Source organism: Serinus canaria, chromosome Z (assembly GCF_022539315.1).
Source record: "Serinus canaria isolate serCan28SL12 chromosome Z, serCan2020, whole genome shotgun sequence".
Classification (NCBI taxonomy): Eukaryota; Metazoa; Chordata; class Aves; order Passeriformes; family Fringillidae; genus Serinus; species Serinus canaria.
In genome coordinates, this window is record NC_066343.1 from 34,345,687 (window position 1) to 34,365,304 (window position 19,618).

At 35.6% G+C, this 19,618-nt stretch overlaps 1 protein-coding gene across 1 annotated transcript in view; it reads left to right on the forward strand.

Moving 5' to 3' along the window:
- The window catches only part of AUH (AU RNA binding methylglutaconyl-CoA hydratase), a 111,965-nt gene that overhangs the window by 55,642 nt on the left and 36,705 nt on the right, over positions 1-19,618 (forward strand). Inside the window, exons 5-6 of the mRNA XM_009096130.4 lie at positions 3,226-3,318; positions 4,272-4,328. Of these exons, the coding sequence (XP_009094378.2) occupies positions 3,226-3,318; positions 4,272-4,328 (150 nt within the window). The remainder of the gene's footprint in view (positions 1-3,225; positions 3,319-4,271; positions 4,329-19,618) is intronic.

Sequence of the window (19,618 nt, forward strand, 5' to 3'; positions counted from 1 at the left end):
TTCTACCTGTATCATGTCTTGAATTGCCAGTAAACATCCTTTTTTGCAGGCTTTGTCAACTTCTGTGCTAAGAGATTATCTAAACAACTTATACATAAAATTTATTTTGATTTGCTTTTTCACATTTGTCTACTTTCCAACTAGAAGTCTCTGCTCTTGTGATCTCGAATATAGGGATGTGGTTTTGTCTTATGTCTGGCTCTGTTGCTGACATAACATAAACTGAATTGGACCCTTCTATTTCTTTACTGTTCTTAGAACCTTACTTTTCTGTAATATAATTAAGCACTGATGTTAAATTAGGATGTTACTATTGGTATTTGCTTGGGGAGTGTTTTATGTGCAGAATAGAACTGTATTTACAGAATAAGCAGCATGTTTTACATTAGAAAAGAAGTGTGAAACAATCCTTTTTGAATTAATTGTGTGAACTACCTTATTATTTAGTAGTTCATGGTCCACACTTTGATGTACTATGGTAACCCAGTGAAATTCTCTAACTAAAATTTAATGCTGCTCATTGCTTAGTCTTTTAACTAGTTCTAACAACTTTAATCTTTATATATACATGGTCTACTCTTGTCTCTGTGTTGTACTCTCTCATTTAGTTTAGCTAATCTGTTTCTTTTATATATATCTTAAACTCCTTTTTTATTTCACTATGCAGCTCATGATTGCACCCTAATAAACCTGTATCACATCTAGAATTTAGAACTAATCAGTAGTAGTACAACAATTGCCTAAAATTTATATCTTCTTATTTGAACTGTAACAAAATGTGGAACATTAAAGTATAAAACCACTAGGCCTCTTGGCAAAGCTTTAAATATTTTTTTTATCACTCATAGCAAATGAGCCTTATCATGTAGAATCTTTGTGGAGATTGACCTGTCTATATGTGTAATTTATTGTTCCTAAAGTTTGAGTGCATACAACTCAATTAAGCCTACAGGGCATTATTTGTCAAACATCATCTCTGCTTTTGTTATGGGCTCGACAGTTTTGGCAGCTGTACATTAAAATCATACAGATAAACGTGATCACGTGTTTCTTATGCTACAAAATACTAATACTCCAGGAAACTTCATCCTTGTTAAAAAGTTCTAGTAGCCTGGAAACTCAGTTTACAATCCCAAGTGATTTCTAACTTTTTTCTATGCTAGTTTTTCTGATGCTTCACAAGAACATGTTAAAAGGATTAATTTCCTAAATTTGTTTAATAGATACAAACAAGGCTATTACAGGGAATTTTTCTTTTGCCTTTCATTCATTGTCAACTCTTACATCACGTGATCCTTTCAAATTAATATCGTTGGGAAGTGATGATTCTAACATTGTCAAACTGCTTTTTATCCCCTTGAATTAGAGTTTTTTATTATTTCATGATAGGAGTTGGCTGTAATTCTTGAAACCAAGCTGTTTTATAATACTTATTCTGTAACTTCCATTTCCATGTGTAATAGTCTACTTGAATTGCACCATAGCTAATTCCAGAAGTTGCTTATCTTAGGAAAGTATTCTGCCTTGGAGTACTGCAAAAGCCGTGCAAACAGTGCTCTAGATAGTGTTTGCTAGTCTCTGATAAATGGAACATTCATACAGGCAGTAACTGCTGGAAACTGCAGTTAACAATGACCCTGCCTTCATGTTCAGGCAAACTATTTTTTATTTACCCAAGGCAAAGGCATATTTCTTTAAGAGAAAGGCTTGCTGTGTCAGCTAGCAAAATTGCAAGACTATTTGGCAAATTGGTTGTGTTGACAGGGTTATAAGTTTCTGTCAGCAACCGTGCCCTGTTGGAAATGAGAGTTGCCTTTCCATAAAAACTAAGAAGAAGTAAATAGAGAAAGAGCAGATTTTTCTACTATTCCTCTGTCTCCTATGCCTTCTGTGGCAGATGGCAGGTATAATGGATACCTTGAGTTCTTTTAAGTCACTGAAAGAGTTCTTGCAAACAGTAATCAGGAGCCTCTTTTGGCACTGAAATTGATTCAGATAATCAATATTAATCATGATCTAAACCAGTAATCCAGGGTCTTTGTTTTAAAGCATCTGTTAGAATCTTGAAAAGCATTGCTAAGTTTTTGTTCTTTTTTTAAAAACAATTTGATTTTCATTAGCTCTTAATCATAAAAGCAGCTCAATTTGCAGCTAAAATAAACTTTGTTTAATTACATATTTTGTTCGGTATCCGGTGAGAGACTAGTGCCTTGTATAATAATTGTCATGCTGATGTATACCAATATTGAATTGATTCTTTTGTTGAATGAAATTATCTGAAGTTTATGCATAAAAAGGTAAACTAGGTAGAACAATTTCTAAATTTAGAACTAGCTAGTTCACTAGGAAAAGTTCTAATTATTATATTGAACTTATATGACAAGTTCTTGTCATATTACCCTTCTTGATTTTAAAAGGAAATAAGTATTTTAAAGTCTTTCATGCATTATTTTAATTTATATGTTGGCAGAAGAGTTTTTTCCTCTTCTGTTTCTGGCTATTGAAACTGAATGAACTGGTCATTGAATTAAATTAGCTGAAACATTAAAACAAAGAAAATATTTTTTAACATCTGCCAAAAAAGCTGTGGTCAAGACCTGATTTAACATTTCAACAAGCTGTACACCCAAGTGTCTGACTAATGAATTGCTTTTGGCTATCTTTGAAACTTTAGTAGCAGCAATGTACTACTGGACTACTGTTTGAGTATATTTTAAAATTGATAGCTTGTGTTAAGTCTTATATTTAACATAATTGAAGCTGTAATATATACTGTATTTCTAAAATGAAAATGCATTTTTCTTCAGCCTTTGAGTTTGTGGTGAATAGGGGTGAGGGGAACTTGAATTTGCAGAAGGTGAAAATCATTACTTTAGGCTGATTGTTTAAATGACTTTATTATGTCATAATGCTGATGATAAATTACATATAAACCATGCAATGGTTGCACAGGCCTCTGGAGCCCTGCTAACCTGTCGTGTGCTGGCAGTATGTGCATTTTTTTGTCAAACTGAAGAGTTTTCCACCTCTATTAAGCTGTAAGCTGCTGCTTTGCAGGAGAAAAAGGGCAATGGTGGTGGCCATTATTGCCAGTGGTGGTCTGAGAATGTCAAGATACAGCTTCTAGCTTTGAAATGTATGAATTTAGAATGAGCAAAACTAATGAAATCACTTTCCAGAGGTGTTCTTTATGAGATTGGTGTTAATTGGTACTTTCTTTTTCAGCTAATCTGCCTGTACCTACTATTGCTGCAATAGATGGAACTGCCTTAGGTGGTGGCCTAGAACTTGCGTTAGCCTGTGATATACGGGTGGCAGGTAGGTCTGATTACTGCTATGGATTATAGGCTTATTAGTGCTATAGCTGGATTGACTAATCTGTCTGTTGGCAGCGGTCTTATAAAACTTAGTTTGTATTTGACATTGTTTATAACCCATTCTTTTAAAGGCCCTTAGCAGAAACCTGTCTAAGTACTTGCTAATGTTTCATTTATAACAACTTGACTCTGTTAGCTGGATTGGTTTTGTTAAACATTTATATGATTCTTCTGACCCTAATTTTATCAATCTTGCCAAAAGATTGATAAAATCTTGGTCATGCAATTATTTCCTTTTTTTTTTAAATTTATTTATTCTTGTGCGTTTGAAGTGCTCTAGACAGAGACTTGAATTTTTCTAAACAGGGTGAAGGGAAAAAAAAACGTTGCTAGTAAGTGTATTATTACATAAGAAATTAAATTATAAAAGTGACAGCCACTCTTGAAAAGAGGAACCTTGAGCTAATAAGCTGTCAGAACTGTAAAGCCAAGTTATGGAAAGTAAATGGATACTTGGTTCTGAGCCAGAAAGTCCAGATTTATAAAGTTGTTTCACTTTAGAGAATATTCTATCACCTAAAGAATTCAAATAATCAGATACAGAATTCCACCCCATTCTAAGATGTTAAGCAATAACATCCATTTTCTTTTAGTACCTTCCATTTGAAAGCAAGTCTCTGTTACTCACTGTTATTGCTTACTTGCTATGTGAAAATGACTAAAGTACTGAATTTGCCTTGATGGAACTAGTTGGATCTTTCACTAAAAGCAGATCATTTGAATCTATTTCAAGTTTTTTTTTTTTAATAAAAAAATTCTTTAAAAAGTGATTTATTTTTCTTTTTGAAGAAAACCTAATATATTACAAACTTCTAGGTCATCATTATGTATTTTCCGTAATTTTTTTTTTCCTTCTACATTAGAGTAAGAACTCCTTTACATTCTATTTTTTAGCATCTTCTGCTAAAATGGGCCTAGTTGAAACAAAGTTGGCGATAATTCCAGGTGCAGGTATGAAAGTTTTGCTTTTGCTACCGCTGATAAGTAAATAACATATGTACTTAGATTTTGGATTGTTTATGGTCCTTATTCTTATATTTCTATTAAGTATTATAGCATGTGTTACAGCTTATTGCTTGTATTATTTACCAAAATTAATTTAAAAGTGTATTTCTTATCTTCAGGGACAGTAACCTGTATATTACGTTTTTAAGCAAAGTCTTCATTAACTAAATCAACATTGAGTGATTCTGTAAATGACATTTGATGTCTTGATCTGAAGGCTGAATAATTTTGTATAGGATCAAGCAAGGAAGAAGGATTAGCTGTCAGTGTACAAAAACAATTATCTGAATTAAGATCCACTTTTACATAACATTTGGTACTTTGTAGCCTCTCTCCCGCGGCCGCGGGTCTGTGCGGTGCCCGGCTGGGTGCCCGCGGCCCGGCCGGAGGTGGCCACACGATGCTGCCACTCCCGCATTCCCTCCGGAACCCTGGTAGGGTTACCGTCTGAGGCGTGGGTGGGGCAGGCGGGATCTTCGGCTACGAGGTACCAAAGCAAAGGAAGGAGAAGGGACGCCTGTATAAGTACGAAGAATCTTTTAAGGCTCTTCCGCAGGGGGTTCAGGGACAGGCGACGAAGAGGGGCCGTAGCGTGGGGGCGCTGATAAAGGGAGGGGGTGTGATAGGAGGAGACACAAAGCTTACCAATAACAAGGACCCAGGGAGGAGCGTGGGTTACAGCTAAGCCACTGAGGATCACACAGGGGAGGGGAAAAACCCCAGGGGCAAATCCGACATCAAATTAAGGAATGACTGACACAGAGAATTCTCGGGATAAGGGGGGTGGTTACCATGATAGGCAGGGGTGGGGGGGGGGGGGTGGGAAGCAGGGCAGCTCCAATAGGGAGAAACCATTGTGAGGGAAGTACATGGGGGGAACCGAGGACCGAACCATTATTGAGTTATAAAAGGAATAACTGATTCTAAAAACACACAATGCCACTGTACTTTGGGATTCAAATTCTCTTTTCAAGCTCCTTGTATATTGGTTGTAAAGAGTTTAAGAATTGAATATGTAGCTCTGGATAAATCTATTACCTTGCCAAGATTTTTTGAGTCAAAAACTTCTTTTTTATTTGGAGGGCCAATTGACCTGCTTTTCACAGACTCAAAGTGAGTGAAAGTTATGGAATAAATAATTTTCAAGAAGTTGTTAGGAAACCTTATGTTTTTATTTTATGTATAAATAATTGGTAATTGAATTAAGATATTTGCTGTTCTGGGGAAAGGGCAGTAGCTGGGAAAAAAGTGCATCCCTGTGATTTTTTTGCCTTCATTTCTGGGAGTTCTTGGGAAATTTATACTGTTTCTTTGCTCCTGTTTTCTTTCTAATGGGTGGGACCTATTTTGAAAGAACTATATTCAATTCTAGTGGATACCATTGCAGGTTATATAAAAAAGCAGTAAAATCAACCGTAATAGCAGTAGTGGTATGAACTTTGTGTATAAAACTGTCCCATCGTATGACTAATCTGAACAATTATTGTACAATTTCAATTGCTATATTATTTTGGTTGTTGTTGAGATGTGATTTCAATCAACACTTTCTGTGGTCAGAGCTACATTTTACATGAGGAAAACAGTTATGATTGATGTCTGGTTTCTTTTTTGTGGAGGATAAAGATAATGTAGATGATTTTAAAGATGTGTTTAGTAGTAGTGGTGTTGTCATGAAATAAGTCATAACAACAAAAGGAAATAAGTCCCAGTAAAGAAAAAGACAGAAGTTTATGTTGTTTATCCTAGTTGTCAGTTTTTGCTCTTTGTCTTCCCACTCCCTCCTTTCCTAAGTAACTCTGTAGGACAGTATTGGAAACATACTCTCCAACTTAAGAAATTCAGCTCAAATTCTCCATATATCCTCTGTATTCAACTTTTTGATGTTGTCTCATTTCCTTGTTTTCAGTTAATTATAGATGTTTCAAACATCTGTGCTCTTACCTTATAATGCTAGTGATTCATTATAAGTTTCATTCAGAATATTTTATTGCTATTCAAAGACTGAGGTTTGAAAAATCCTTTTTATTCCCCTCATCCTAAAATAATGATTCAGGTGTATGTCTTTGAAAATGTGACAGATTTAATCTTGTTACGTTGACTTTTCAACTTACAACATTTTGGGGTATGTTCAGTGATGAATTTTTTCCCCCTATTTCTATCAGCCCTTCTGGCAACTATTTTTCTTGAATATATTTGAGCTAATCACAACTTTTTCCTGATCAGCCTGCGCTTACACCAGTCCTGTTGAGCAGTGAAAGTGTTTCTGTCCTTTTCGCTTCTTGTCATCCAAATAGTAACTGATTGTGCCTTTTGTGAAAGGCATAAGAAAGAAAGTGAAGAGTGAGTGAAGGAATTTTGGATATATAATTTAGTTAGAGAGATATATCATTTAGTTAGAGAGGCCAGATATACACACTTGAACCATAGGCTTCATGGGTTAACGTAACATTTTCTGGGAGTGTTTATTTCAAGCTGCTCTGAGCCAAAACAGAACTGCAGAATGGAGCTGAAAAGTGAGCTGTAGTTCTTAAGAGGCCTACCTAGATTTCTGCTGCCATCTAGTACACCTGAAATCTGCTGCCAAACTGACTTGCTTCTTTGAACTAGGTCCCTGTACTATGGCAAGCTGCTGTTTTTATTCTGCTCTGGCAGCTGCCAAATGTATGTGATCAATGTAACTTTAGGTCGGATGATAACTAATGTGGGTGTTTGAAGCTATATGGAAAACATATTTATATTGTGTAGGTTTGCTTTTTTAATATCCCAGTAATTATAATCAAATAACTGTGTTAGAAGATTGTTACTAGAATTCAACAGAAATAAAATATAGATCCAGGGCATATCAGCTGTTACATTTGGGACCTTGTTGTATATTATGGTGTATTCCATTCTGAATAAAATGTGATTGTCAAAAGACACAGTGAGGTGCTGTCTATTGACCAACACAGATTTCCCAGGTGCAAAAAATTTTTCTTTTGAATATGCACAGATGTACTGCAACTTTAAAAAGACTAAGTTTGAGCAGTAGTTAGTTGAGTTAACCAAAATGAATTGTTCCTTCTAAGTCTGCTGAGGGTCTTGACCAGGATAGAGTATGCTGTATTGTAGCAGGTTGAATCTCCTCAGAAAATTCATCCATGACATACAACATAGCAAGACCAAGTGGGATGACAGCAGTGCCTCCTTTTGTACAATAGCTATGTTCACAGACCTGCTGCTTACATTGTGAGGGAGCAGGATTATCCTTTTGCATTTGGAAATCTAGACTCAGTTTTTCTTTACTATGGGAAAAGCTTAAGCTGCTAGAACATGAACTAGAAAAAGTAGAAAAACTTTCTGTTTTTCCTCTTGAGTACGTCCCACTTTCTGGTAAGGAAGGCAAGATTCAAAGAACTAGTTGAAATAGGTAACAGAGAGAAAAGCTTGGTAACTTGGTGATGGGAAACTTACTTGAGAATGAATATTGAAGGTTTTGGTTTTCTAAGGAGAGTCTGCCAATCATTGTTGCAAAAGTGGTCGCATGCCAACACAAAAAATGTGTCATAGAATCATTTAGGTTAGAAAAGATCTTTAAGCTCATGAAGTCCAACTGTCAAATAAGCACTGCCAAATTCACCACTACACCATGTTGCTAAGTGCCACATGTACACCACTCACATGACTCAACCACTTCCCTGGACAGCCTATCCAGTGCTTGACGACCCTTCTGTGAAGAAATTTTTCCTGATATCCAGTGTAAACCTCCCTTGGTAGAACTTGGAGCATTTGTTGCTTGGTAGAAGAGATTTACCCCCGCCTCTTTTCAGGTCATTGTAGAAAGTGATAAGGTCTCCTTTGAGCCTTATTTTCTCCAGGCTTAACAATCCTCAGCACTTCCTCCTGCTCCCTTCACTGGCTCTGTTGCCCTTCTTTTGACATGCTCCAGCACCTTAATATTTTTTCTGTAGGGATCCAGAACTGGACACATGTTTCAAGGTGTGGCCTCACCAGTGCCAAGTTCAGGGTCACAGTCACTGCCTTGGTACTACTGGCCACACTATTGCTGCCACAGGCCAGGCTGCCATTGGTCTTCTTGGTCACCTGGGCACAACTGGCTCATGTTCAGCTGCTCTCAACCATCAGCCCAGGTCCTTTTCTGTCAGGCAGCTTTCCAGCTGCTCTACCTCAAGCCTGAAGCATTGCAAGGAGTTGTCTCCCAAGTATCTTTGCTTTTTTTATGGAGTTCCAGCAAAACTTTCTGTTCAGTCAGGCTGGTCTTCCTTCCCACTGACTCTTCTTTTGCCACATAGGGATGGTTTGCTCCTCTGCCTTTAGGATTTTCTTCTTGAAAATGTCCAGCTTTTCTGAAAGCCTTAGCCCTTCTGGACTGCCTCCCAAGGGACTCTATCAACTAGTCTCCTAAACAAGCAAAAGTCTGTCTTGTGTAAGTCTGAGGAGGCAAGTCTGCTGACTCCATTCCTTACTTCTCTGAGAACTGAAAACTATGATTTCATAGTTGCCTGTGCCCTAGATCACCTCTGAGCAGCAAATCATCCTTCTCTGTTCATAAATAGCAGTAGGGAACCTGGTCTCTTGGCTCACTCACCAACTCTGTCAGGAAATTATCTTCCATGTAGGCCAAGAATCTCTTAGACTGTTTCTTCTGGGCTGTATTGTATTTCAGAGTGTGTATGTGTTTGTTCATCCCCTCTCTTCCTCAGGTTTCTTCATTGTGAACTCAGTGTCTGTTAGCCTGTTGTGGTATAATTTGTGGTTTACCGGGTAGAGGTTGCAAAAACAAACAGTTCCCAGAATTTTATTAAAAATAGGTGGCCAGATGAAAGGAAAATTTCATTGGCCTCAGATGAAAAGGTTTCAGCGTGAACTAACCTGTTCTTTGGCATGCAAGAAAGGGCACAGGAGGAAGTTGTTGTGTGTGCCTTAGCTGTGGATTATGTTTCAGTCAGAATACTCATTGCAGTGGACAGCAAGCAGTTTGTATGAGACAGGATTTCATGAGAAACCAGACTCCATTAGCTTTGCAGTTTGAGGAGATGCTTTTTATCAGTCAGAGTGACTATTCTCAAGACTATTAATTACTAAAATGAGTTACTGTTTAGTTATCTTTTAGTTAAAAGCTGTTTAAACAACTTATTTTCTGTGTAATCCTGTGTCTGTACAGAACTCAAAGTAGTGTGGGCAGAGTCTTTTTACACAAGAAAATTGTGTTCATTCTCTTTGTTTTGTTTCCCAAACTGACATTTTAAAAAGTGCAAATATCTGTCATTAATTGAATGTAGTTTTTGTCTCCCAGCTTGCAAAGGAAGTGTTTTTCAGTGACAACTTTCTCCTCAGCCAAAAATTGTCTTTTGGAGCATTTTTTTTGTTGAAGTCCTTTGTTTTTCTGCTTTGCAACTTTTTAAAACTGTCTCAATTCGTGATTTAATTTGGTTGTTTATCTCTAGATTATCACAGTGGGTGTCACATGAAGCCTGTAATTGATAGATGATGCCTTTCAGGCAGGTCTGCTTTTGTTTATTAGTATTGTATTTATATACCACTCAATATTAGATGTGTTATTGTGAAGATAAAAGGGCTTGTAAAGAACATACATAAACTTCCTACTCTATTAATAGAACAAGATACATCAGTTTCACAAGGGGAAGTATTCTGTGATAGCAAGAAGTAGAAAAGACATATATATAGAATATAATTTGTGTTTTCTTTATGCAATTTATTTACACAAAAGATTTAGGTGTAATCTAAATGATGTATTGGCATACCTCAACAATTATGTTTCCACCAAAAAAAAAAGTACCTTTATTGAAATTAATACGCTTGTGTAAGCAGGTAATTTGACATTGCTAGATAAAAACTGGCTATTGGCCTGAGTACTTACAGCTATCACTCTTTTTTTTTTTGTTTGTTGTGTTTATAAAGGCATTTTAATTAGCAAGGCTTTGTTCATTTCATCGTCATTTTGCCTTTATTCTTCCATGCTCCTCCCTGAAATCCCACTACTTCATTACCAAGCTGTCTTCCACTGTTTAATATTAAAATAAAAACTAACCAAGCACATAGCCCTGGGATTGTGCTTTCCTTGAACGCATTCAGATGAAAAGCATACTTTATGAAGAAGACTTCTTTTAAAAAAAGGAAGGAAACAAAAAGAAACTCCACTAACTCTCTAAGAAGGTCTTTGTAAATAAGCAATATTTATTATTATATTTATTCTTTCTATCTGAAAGTTGCTTTTCCAATGGTGAAACTGAAGCTTCAAGCTGTAGGAGATGGGACTGGTTTTGTCTTTAAAATATAGAACAAGGGAGAGATTAAATTACAGAATTTCTCTGTTCTCCCCTTACTTTGGTAACAATATTGTTTTGGCTGTTTTTCTGGACTTTAAATTGTATTTGGAAACTTATAGAACTTGCAGATTATAAGACTATAAAATAAGAGATAGAAACACTGAAATATTACGCTTTTTTGCATAGGAAGAAAACCAGTGTAAGAATGAAAAGTAAATTTAGGTAATCATAGTGTATTTTCCTTAATTCTTTGCTTTTAAAAACATCATTATTGTCTCTGTTGCAGTACTTAGTTTAAAGCTAAAAAAAAATCCATTTTGGATGAGAAGGATGTCAAGGGAATTTCTACATGGGAAAAACTCACACAGAACATGTTCTTCCTAGCAGAAGTAGTTGTCAAATTCAGCCAAGTGTAAAGGTTAAATTGAATGTCAATTTCAAGTTGAAATCCCATGCACATTACAATGAACTATTAAGATATTCTTTAGATTTCTGTATTTCAGTTTCATCAATAGTAGGAATAGCATTTGAAAAATGCTGAAAAATTAAAGTGTTACTATTTGTCGTATATCAAGATTAAATTTTGGTGTACTGTTTCTACTAAAATTTGTTGTTACAACCTGAGCAATGTTATCAATTACTTTCCTAATTATCATGCGTATATAAGAAAGCTTTCATGAGTTGGAAGATTGTTTTATGAGATTAATGGATTGCGCATTTATGAATGACAGCCAGAAAAATGAAAAAGTGCAACAAGTTATTTGTTTTCTCCCGTCCTCCTTAAATAATGTAGACTGAAGCCCCATTCAGGTACTCTTTCACTGAGTGTGGGTTGTCCTGTCACATCAGTATCTTTTCCAGACCATCTCTGTACTGCAAGGAACTACACATTAAAGCTTTGAAAACAAAGCAAACACGAACTTTGCTTTTGCAGCTTAGTTTTTCTCACCACATATATTAAAATAATATGACACCGAATAAAAATTATGGTCTGGGCCAACTGTAACAGTATGAATGAAATTCACACTAGGTTTCATAACATAGGTAGGTTATATTCACTTGGGGTGCTCATATGAAGAGGATATAGAAAGAATAAAGTAAATAGTGAAAAGAATTATCTAAAATGCTACTAGGTAAGGAACTTTATATTTTTTTCAAAGCCAGTTAAAATATATTACCTGTGTACAGACTTGCACGTAATCAGTTAAATGAGGTTTTTTTTGACTGATACAGATCTATCAGAGTTTGTGAATGCATTTGAAATAATTTTCCCCTTGCATTAAGTTGGGACTTAATTTCAAAAGTTGTACAAAGCCTTTGTACAAGACCGTCCTTTTTTACTTTGTAAAAGATCACCCTTTGTTTCCCCAAACATGTTCTAAAACCATAACCTAGTGTCTGTCTCAAGCTCTCTTGTCCATTGAATCATAATAGAAACTTCCAATGGCACACTTTCATGTAAAGTTTTTTTTAATTATTTTCTTTCAATATCTTATTTCTAAGCTTATGCAAAAACAAAATGAAGACCAAGTAATAGTAGCTGGTGTTTCTGGGGAAAAATGGGACATAAGAGAAATAAACATTTACTGGATATGGAAAATATAATTGCATTTAATTTTCGATTAAAAATTGGTGGTTTGGTTGTTTTAGTCTCTTTTTAAATTAAAAAATATTGCATTTTGGAAGTAAATATTGGACAAATAATGGACTTGATTCCTTTGGTGGCCTGGAGGCTTAACCAAAATCTGTAGCTTAGATTTCTAGGCTCAGCCTCTTCTATAGTCAGCATTTCTGAATGTTAAGGTTCTCTATATTTTCTGACTACCTTTCCAAGTTCCTCTATATAAAGAGCATCATCATTGCTACTTCAGCCTGTTGTCAGAGATTAAATATTGTCTCAATAGTGTCCTTTATTCCTGCAGCTTCCCTTACTCACTTTACTTTTCAAACTAAAGCAGCTTTTTCTCTATTCTTCCTATCTCTACAGTAGCAAAAGTGGTAAGGAGAAGGAGCTCCTTAGGAGTTTTAAGAGAGGTAGAGAAAATGGACAAGTGAAGTACAGAAAATTATTAACCTTAAAGAATCAATGAAGAATAAAGATTAAAATGCATAAGCAACTCAGTCTGGGTTTGGAATTAGTTTTCTAAAACCTTGACGTGATGGGGGGAAAATCCAATTTTATTTCTTATTATAGAATCAAGCAGATATATATTATTACCAAATTACCAGTATATATTCATGAAAACATACCAGGGCAGTAGAAAATAGCAAAATAAAAAGAGTAAAGGAGATTATTCATCTAGGTAATTTTGGGAGGCTTAGTGCCTATCCTGTCTGTCTGCACTGACAGCCCTAGAAAGAGACTCTTTATTTTAGTTCTTGGTGTGTCACTAAATGAGATGTGTAAAAGCGGTGATGAAAATACTCCTTGTGGTGTTAAGAAGCTTGTTAATCTCTACCACAATAGACACAATTTAGTACAAGATGCTGAAGATGGGACATTGGATGCAAACCCATGAAGCTGATCATGCTACATATCGCTTGGTCATTTTCAGTATTTTGTGACCAAATGTGCATTTTAGTTGTGAGATAAAAAGTATGTGTAGAAGACTTACATGATTTTTATGGCTGAGGTAAGCAAGCTTCATACATTGGCATCAAACAGCTTATTAACCACTTTTAAGTGGTTTAAAGTGACTCAGCTTCTGTGGTGCATCCCCCTGTCCCTTTTCCCCTCTCTTAATTAATTTTAAGTCTACAGCTGACAGCACCTAGTTACAATACTGCCACAGCCTGTATGCATAGCTGGAATCATAGGCTACAAAGGCATTGTTCATAGACACAGAGACTGAAGGTGTACGAGAGAAAAACGGCTTAAAAAATATGCACACTGATCAGGAAGTTATTGGCAGATAAACAAAATGGGTTGGAGATACAAGCATGAGGATTTTGAAAGTTTTTAATAACTGAGGAGAAAGGAGTAAGATGCTGAAACTTTCCTATTGATCTCTTACATAAATGGTATATTAAGAAGAAAGTTATTAGTATGAGGTTTCATTCTGTTTACTTTTTCCTCATATGCTCCCACAGCATTTTTAAAATTTAAGTGATGTGTGTGTCCTTCCAAAACTTAGACATCAGTCTTCATGACATTATTTGCTCAAAATTTCCATTGACATGAGTACTTGCCACAGTAAAGCTTGCAAAAGCTATGATCATCCTTTAGCGTTTTTTCAGTAGCAATGAACCCAGGGGGAATCTGGAGGGTAAAAGAAAACCCAGCATTTTGAGGAGATTGAATGGTCAGGGTTTTTTTCAGCCTTTTACATTCTAGACCTCTTGTGTAAGTCATTGCGCAAGTGACCCTCACTGCGCATGGCACGCAGAGAACAGTTGCGGTTTTGTTGTTGGCATGTGTTAGTAAGCAGGGATTGCTGGGTGAAATTAATTGCATTGCATTACTTATGTCATGATCAAGTCTGACTTATGAAAGAATGTTCTGAGATTTTTACCAGTACTGTAATAGTTTTCTTACAGAATTTCAGTTTATCTTTTGCACTTTGCTATATTAGTGAATGGAAAGCAATTTACAGAAAGCAACAGGCTTTGGAAAGATGAAAAGAAGATGAAGTATCTTTTTACTTTGTGGTGTTGTTCAAAATGTCTTCATCTCAATATAGATGTTACTGGAGGCGAAGGATTGGGAGTGGGGCTCTGGTGGACCAGCTGGAGTGTATAAATGGGGGCTAGTATAGACGCAACAATACTTGGTAAGTTCCTAAAAATTATGTTGACAGCTGTTGAGCTCATCTATGCTCAGTGTGTTTTTTGAAGAGGAGCCAAGGAATTTTTAATCAAGGAAGATTACTGAGCAGATTACTGTTGCTTAAAAATAGACTTACTTTTATTAGTAAAACTTTTTGTTTAAGCCTGAAGTGTTACATTTTTCACTGAAAATGCAAAAGCTGTTTTGATTTAAAACTGTATTAAATTATTATGAATGAGATGGAAAGAGATAATGAGATGGAAAGAAGATAATATTTATTCTGTTTAATCAAAGTGTTGTATAGGAATGTCAGCATGAGTAATGTAAATGCATTTTAACTTTAGAATTTAATGGATCTCAGATTGACATTTCAAGGGAGACAGGATTTTCAGTGACTTGTTAGGTTGGGAAATGTCTGATTTAAACAAAATTCTTTATGGAATGTTTTCGTGTGAAGTTATTTTGGTAATCTGCTCTCTTAGGTCCAATTGCTAGTCTTTTCCCACACTAATGAAACTAGGTCACTAGTTTTTGGCACTCATCCAAGTTGAGAGATTTATTTGGTGTTCAAGCACACTGTCTAGAAATAGTGATGCAATGTCAGCAAGGCCACTTTTCATTTCATGAACATCATTTTCAGTGCCCTGGAATTAATATATTCACTGACCTGTTAATAACTGCAATCTGTCACTGGCTTAACAGAGGCTGAGGAAGTGTCTGGAAATAGTCATGGTCACTCTACCAGGTGATCAGTTACAGGACTGCTGTTCAATGTAACATTTTTTGGTTTTGATCATGCAGAAGAGTCTGGCTGTTAATGAAAAAAAAACAGCAACTTAATAAAAAATAAAATACATGTAATTAGTAAATATGGGAGAGAGATTGAAGCAGTGGTTTTTTCCCCACCTTAAACTACAGTGTATCTGAGAACTATTCTGGTTATCTTTAAAAAAGTACAGAAATTCAACATCTGTAGATGATATATAATTCTTTGGAAAACCACATTGTAGCAGTGTTGTCAAATAAAAATAAGCTTAGTAATTTGAATTTGCTGGTGTTTCAAGTTTGTTCTTATCCCCATCTCTACAATGTTTTTGTTGAAATCAGGATTGTCTTTTGCCACAGGCATGGCAGGCAGTCGCTTATGGCAGTAGATTACTCTGCAGAGCAAAATAGCTGTTAGCCTTTTTCTACCTCACATGAGCCAGAGCCCTGGAGAGACAAGCTTGATGCTGCCAGTGAGGGAGAAGGGCTCAATGGTCAGAAAACAGTTCTTACTGTGCAGTGACACAGCTGGCTAGCAATTCCTAGTAATGCTGCTGCTATCTTCAATTTTTCTGCTTCTGATGAAGAGAAGCATCAAACCTAGCTCTACAGGGATCCCCTCACCCCCGGCTGTGTGCATCCTAGCTCTGAGCCTTTTACCTTACTTTAGATCTGAAAATTTCTCCTGTTCCTCATTTACTATTCCCCATAGTACAAGCTGCACAGCATCCTGGCCCTTAATCCACCGTCCTGAAAAATTAAATTTTGCCTATAGCAGTAAGATGGCTCTGATTAAAGTATCAGGCATCATCATTGCAAGTAGTAAACCCTAGTCTTGGGGACAGGCTTTTCTAGACTTGTACAAAACTGATCTTTGGGCACTGATTAAAGCTTAATAATGAAAAAGGTTTTTATAGGATTTTTTAAAATTTTTTGTTTCTTTGGTTTGTTTTTGTTATGGGAGGATTGTGGTTCTGACGGATTTTGAGGTGTAATTTAATACAGCTGAGGTGCTTCTTAGTTAGGGTACTGCTTGTGATATTTGAGATATTAAATTTCTGATGGAACATACAGCAGAGCATAGTGCTGATCTGCTATCACTGCCATTGCAAGCATGGAAAGAGTGGCCATTTTTTGGTCACAGGTTTCATAATCAATAGTGGTTTTCGTCTGAAGTTTTACTTTCAGATGAAACTTGTAGCCTGAACTTCCATGGCTGAGCAATGATAGTTGAAAACATGTCCCTTCTTCATGGTGCCTTGGAAAGGTGTAAGTGATTAGCAATTTTTATTTCTAATCTGATTTTCTCCAGGTCTTGCTTAAATGTCTTAATGGTATTTGAGGATGGAAAAACACTAGAGGTCTTTTTTTAACAGTAACTTTTGTATTAAAATAGAGTATCTTTTAAAATTCCAACTTTATACAGTGTGCCTGAACTCTGCTGAGGGGCCAGACATCTTGTTGTTATATCCATTGAAGTATTATCCTACACCTCTGTAGTGCTGGAAGAGAGTTTATGAAATCCAATTTGAAGGCTAGTTGTTTTTCTGTAATTTAATAAGAAATGCATTTTTTTAATTAAACATGGCAAGATGGGGCAAAAAATAGAAGCTTTCTTACTCACTCCTGCTAAAACCAGTATTTTCACTGGAGACTTGTATAAAGGGCAGTAGCTACTGCATTCTCCTCTATTTTGTGATCTTTATCTTATCAGACTGCTAACTATATTATTTCCTTGCATGGAACAAAGAAAGGTCTGGCTACTTTGCATAATATCCAGTCTTCTAGTGTATGAAATGCTAGCAGATTTTGATGACTTGTTCCAATGCATCTTTTGATGTCTCCTTTGTTTTCAGATTCTTTCAAGTGACAGTAAATTAAGCTGTTCTCTATTTCCTGCATCTGCTGACTGCTCCCCAAAGCCTTTGTAATAAAAAGAGTAAAAACAAAGTAAATTATTAGTGATTCATTTTCTAATGTGATAAAACATAAAACAAAAACTTGAGATGAACAATGTAAAAGAATATTCTGATCTAGTAAATCACATATATGCAGGACATACATGGTTTTTTATGCTAGGTAGATCAAATGAAAATTATTTGGATACATCTTCCTGTGTTTGAGACCTGTGTTTTTCTTAAAAACATACTTCTGAAATCTTTTTGGATGTATTAATTTTTAAATTACTTTTAGGAAAATTCTTTTGGTAGTTTATAATGTTCATATACTATTACATTATTTATACATAGTATGGTTATGATTCACATGATTGATTTTGGGGGGAGGGGTTGTTTATTTTTTGTTTCAGCAAGAACTAGAGAAATATGTTTATGTTTGGTGACTTTCTAAACTTGCAGTTGTTTTGGCACATTGAAACCAGCATGTTTGGAAAATCCCTCAGGTGAATTCTTAGTTCATCTGTATTGTAAGATATGTGAAATAGAGCAGTTTAATCATCTAATCATATGTATGAATGTTGTTCTTGAAAATATTAGTATGCTAAGGGTTTGGTGGTTTTTTTGTCATTACTGTGACAGAATTTTTGTCATTTTGTTGAGCTTGGCATCTTCTTTATTGAGTGTTTCAAATGTGTTTCTATGACACTTTAGCCAAATGTCTGCATTTACTAAGACTATAAGCTAAATACAGTATTTCTCTTCTGTCATGAGGTCACTTTTTTCAACTTTTTTTTATTGGGAAAAGTTCTCTGGAAAATCTCTCTCTTTACTGTGTTTTCTTGTAAAGAGTCAGCAGGTGATACTTCTCCCAACAGAGCTGGAGTAAAATTAGGTCTTGCAGAAAAGCAGGTGAATTAGAACCAATTAAAATACTGGAAGTTTTCATAGGTTTGAACATTTTGTGTGTGTAATTTTCACTGTATACTATAAGACTTTATTGCTGTGACTCTGCCTTCAAAATCATCAGGCCATTCTCAGTAGCCTTGCATCTAAAATTTCAGTGAATTCACATGTCTTCTAAACAGAAGAAAAAATTAAAATATCTTTCAAGTCACTTCTTCTAGCCTATATGAATTAGTGAGATGGATAGGTGGATATTTACAGAATTAGAAGAAAAAAATTTCTTGTAAATTCATCTTAGATCACAGACTTCACCACCATTTTTCTGTAGCAGAAGTCTGTCTCAGTATAGCAATAAACATGGGAGATGTTGTCCTCTTAGAAAAGATCAGTGAAGAGTAGCTACTTTGATTGGAAAGCTGGTATTTTCTGCATAATTTCCTCTTTCTGGATGAATTAGAGTGTTACCACACCTGGAGTCAAACACAGGCAAGGCAAAGTTAAAGCTTCTTTCCGTGTACCCTACTACCTGGTTGGACAATTCTCAATTCAGACGTCCAGTAACTAGGTCACTCTTAATTGTCAGGACAATTGAGATTGAAAGGTACACAATTGCAAAAGGACCTAAGTATTTCTGAGTTTTCATGCCTTGAAGTAGAACCTTTCCCTTCAGGCAGTTCCTAAAAGCCTGTTCTTACCAGCAGAAAATAGAATGTGAAACTCAGTTCCCTAAACATGGTGTCCCTATGCCTTGGAGAGTCTAGCTGGATCTCTGATTACTTCTGTGGTCTTGCTGTCAGTGCAGGAGTTTAGAGATACTGTGACATCCAAAAGCACTTTTTTAAGCACTTTTAGTGCTTGAAAAAGTGTTAAGTTGAATCCCATGCATGATCTCAGTGTTACAAGGCTTCAAGCACAGAAGGCTTTAAGGGGAGTTTCTTGTAAAATACAGAATGTAAGAGCAAATTTGTTTTATGTTCTTTCAAATGGATGTGTCTGTGTTTGGATTTTTTTTTTAATTTTTTTCTATACTTAAAAGGGATAGGCAGTATACAATTTTGTGTGTATGATTTGTTCTGATAACAAACTCATGCAGTTACAGAAGTATACCATAGGTCTGCACATAGCCATTGTAAATAGGCCAAATAAAAGCCTACAGGAAAAAATGTGCTTCAGAATAAATATTTAGTAAGTGTATGTTGCATGGCTGTAGCCAGTTATTTCCTTTGAATTTTGGTATATAAAAGCTCACATAAAAGATTTTAGCAACTCTTTTATAAGTAATAACCCAAAAAAATAAAGTAAATGTTCATATTTTTATTATTTTGTTTTCCATTTCAGTCTTCATTTTACACAAAATTTAAAAAAGGTCAGCAAGAAAAGAGTTGATACAGAACTGACTGCTTCCAGTATGGAAGAGAAATGTGATCATTTGAAGACCAAATGCTATCTGCTATGATTATTCTGCCTGAATTTAGCTGGTAGCTATTGATCTTTTATTGAAATTCCTAAGCGTGATGCTAGGTTTGTGTACTAGTTGCCATGAGTTTGAGCAAGGCAATATATAGCAGGTACTTTTAAATTCTTTCACCTTAGGAAATTAATAGACCATTTTAACCC